This window comes from Eucyclogobius newberryi, unplaced genomic scaffold (assembly GCF_026437365.1).
Source record: "Eucyclogobius newberryi isolate DKJ021-1_F unplaced genomic scaffold, fEucNew1.0.hap1 SCAF_1, whole genome shotgun sequence".
NCBI lineage: Eukaryota > Metazoa > Chordata > Actinopteri > Gobiiformes > Gobiidae > Eucyclogobius > Eucyclogobius newberryi.
In genome coordinates this window covers 13980696-13984379 of record NW_027315723.1, presented here as the reverse complement: position 1 = coordinate 13984379, position 3684 = coordinate 13980696, and the positions used below count along the sequence as shown (strand labels likewise).

The 3684-nt window shown below is 34.5% G+C and overlaps 1 protein-coding gene across 1 annotated transcript in view; it reads right to left on the bottom strand.

Annotated features, from left to right (window-relative positions):
- LOC140345408 (FERM and PDZ domain-containing protein 4-like) overlaps positions 1–2431 on the bottom strand; it is a 91699-nt gene extending 89268 nt beyond the window's left edge. Inside the window, exon 1 of the mRNA XM_072432267.1 lies at positions 1924–2431. Coding sequence (XP_072288368.1) covers positions 1924–1964 — 41 coding nt within the window. The 5' untranslated portion in view covers positions 1965–2431. The remainder of the gene's footprint in view (positions 1–1923) is intronic.
- Between the last annotated feature and the right edge of the window lie 1253 nt (positions 2432–3684).

The window sequence follows — 3684 nt, the reverse complement described above, 5'->3', positions numbered from 1 at the left end:
GACTAGAACATTCAAATGGAAAATAGAAGACCAATAAAGCTCATCAATAATTATATAATTCTAATCTATATTTGAGATCTTTAAGATCGATAAAACTTCAAATCGGTCACAATACAATAATATTTGAACACAAAATGTTCTTTTTATAGTATATTGTACATCCTTAATAATATATGTAGAATAATGTTTGCATATGTGTCGATAAAACACGTAAATACAATAGCAATGGTTGAAATTGGCAATATTTATTTATAATGACTAAGGGAACACTGGTAGACTGTGAAACACACAGAGGGTACTCGAGACAGAAAAAGGGTCAGGAACCACTGCAGACTGATGATTTTTTATATCTTTAAAAAATACGCTGTGAATCTTATTGTACAACAGCGGGACAAATATAGGATAGTGTTTTGTCTGAAAAAATCCATATAGGATTCATGTTTTCTACATTTATTTATAAGTACTAATATTTGTGGTAGTAGTAGTAGTAGTAGTAGTAGTAGTAGTAAAAGTAGTAGTAGTAGTAAACAACTTCAGGAATATTTGTAATGGCTCTGCAGGTATTTTGGTAATTCAAGTTAGACACCAATGCCTTTATTGATTACTTTAACTCTGCTTGAAGTAGCAGTAATTTTACTTACTTATTAGTCGGAGTGCTTAAAACGTGGCTAGGAACAAGGATATGTACAAAATGTAAAATAATGCTGTATTAAATGTTCTGTAGTTCAAAGATGTGGCTTTCAAATATTGAATGGATGCTCAACAATTACTCTAAGGCTTATGAAGCACTGCAACCCACAAGATGTTTTAAATAATATGAAGCTCATTCATAAACTTGGGCCATCTGGACACTTGCAACAATTGCTAGTGGCTAATAAACAACTAAGACTTAGCAACTCAGGGAAATATGTATTGAATATGTATTAAAGGTGCACTTTGTAACTTTTCTGGTGCAGGCTACAGGTCAGATCTGTGGAAGATTGTTAAGCAGTGAAAACTAAAAAAAATACATATAATTGGAAAAAAAAATGACAGGTAGATGTATTTATTGTCATACTGTGGAACATTCCAGGCAACACAATCGCATCTCCATGGTGACAAGCAGATGGCTTACCCCCAAAGACATACATAGTGCGCCTTTAAGTAGCAGTGATAATGATCAATGTAAATCAGCGCCAAGTCAAACCTGTGACTTAATGCTCTGGCTAACTCCTTGTGCTGAGTCCAGATGTGCTACATGTGTGTTTAAGATTGAGCAGATTTCCAAGAGCCATGTTGTTTAGAAGCTTACACAGAAGGGACACTAAAAAGACAAGGATCATACAAGCAGACATGTTAATGCCACTACATCATCTCCTATGAGCTGAACTCTGTGTGCAGAGGCTCATATCATGTATGTGGTTCAAATCTCAAAGCTAACCAAAGCTGGCTTTTTAGAAAACATTTAGTCCATATTCAAATGAGTTAATTTCACCCCATAGAGACATTTAAAATATAGACAATAATATCACATCATCAATATTAAAATCTACGGATGATTTTGACAATTTAATGAATTATACAAAAGTAAATAATACAAGCACGTAGTATAATGCAAATCAACACAATAAATTGCAAATGTGCAAAATGTTCTAAATTTGCAATGTCATTGAAGTTCAACTTTTATAAGTTCATGTTGACACTATTCAATATAGTGTAAGCTCAATAAATGCAGTTGTTTAATAAAAGCAATACGTTTTACATTTCTGATGGTAAGAACTTTTATCCCACCACAACTTTGAAACTTAAATTTAAACTCTTTTCTTCTACAAAATTGCCATAAAGGTGTATTTGTTGTGCAGTGTTTCTCTTTTTCCCATACATGTGAAATGCATAATATACATTTGCAATGACAAAATCAAAGACTCAAAAAAAACAACTCACCCAGACAATCTCGGCATCTTCGAGAACCCAAACATTTGCATGCAACAGTCCTTTATCCAATCTTATCCTGATCAAAACATCTTGCTTTCAACCTGGATCCATATCAAGAATCAATCAAATCCAACACAAAATTCCTAGATTGTGCTCTGCATCGGACAAATGTTAAACTGCAAGTAATGGCATTGTCCCGTTTGGAGACGCAGGAATCCTTTGGCGTTGTAATAGGCTACGTGTGCTTTCCGTCTATTGAGAAACGATTCAGATCTGCGACGGAGAGAGGAGGAGAGGAGAGCGGGAGAGAGAGGGGAGGGGACAATACATGACAGCTGTTCCCATAGCTGTGGCTTTGTGCCCTCAGTAGAGAAAGGAAACAGGCAGAGTCCTTACCAAAGGGCTAGGAAAGGAAACAAGGAACGAGCAATCAAGATGAAGGATGGGAGGATGGACCAACGGGGCAAAAAAGTGCTTCGTTGGAGAGGAGCGGAGGAGCACGCATGCAGAGAGAGAGTGATAGGAATGCTGACTGTGCAATTCGGATAGCAAGAGGACATAAGAATTTTTCTGTATTAATATTAGACAACGGGATGGTAGGAAATATTAAGAAGCAGCAAGAGTGCAATAGACATGATAGCTATAGAATAATATGATGTATGGTGGTGCTGTAGTTGCAATAAGAGCTATAAAGGAGCTAATACCACATAGTGTACCTCGAAATGCAATAAAGTTTGTCCTTCAAACAACCATCCCCCACACAATAATACTGAAAATACAGGATTAACTATAGTGAAACAACTATTACTGCTACTATTATTACTTTCATTTGACTCATTCAACTACTGCTGCTAAATTATTACTGCTATAATGTTACTGCTAATGGGATGGGGTTAATCCAACAACTATGTAAACACTTATTTATTTTGTTTGGATGTTTGAATTGTGGTAATATTTTTAAAAGCAGTTGACAACTTCAAATTTCCTTTAGGATTAAGGAAGTTTATTTAACAGGAAATGCACTGGTCTTATCCCACAATGCAAAGTAAAGCTTGTTATGATGTATATATATAGATGTGAAAGAGTAGTAAAAAGATTAAAACTTTGACTAAAAGACAAAAAAGTACAATGAATATAAATTATAAAGTCTCTTACATTATGGAACCACAATATCCATATGGTTAAACAAAAAATCTAAATTTGACAATGAATTAAATGCAACAAACTTTTGACTTTGTGAACGAGTCTACGTGTGAGCATCACCGTAGCAACGCACAGATGGTGTATTCACCTCCTTCTGGCCTCATGCCACTGGGACCAAGGATAAACTATCAGTGACATTAACCATTCAAATAAACTGCTTTCACTAAATAAGATAATAGTAAATTATTATTGCTAAATATTGTGCAAAATTAGTTAAACAAACTTGGCTAAACAAATTCAATTTAATTCTCAATATTGCAGATTGTTGCTTCATTATATTATAGAAAAAAATAACTTCATAAGTTGAATTTGGTATTTTAAAGCAAAAGCATGGGTTCTTTGAGTTACCGGTAATTATTTGTGTCAGTAAATGTAGGAGGTGACAGGTAGGGTATCTGACAATTGTTTCCAGTCCTACCATACTTACACAACACACAAGGGGAAAAAAATATATAGTCAATTTTAGTGTCAACAAATACAAAAAAGCAACACTCCTGTGTTTAAAAGAAGTTAACATTCTTGTATGTGTGTATCTTGACAACAGAAACATGGGAGAAAAAGTACTTC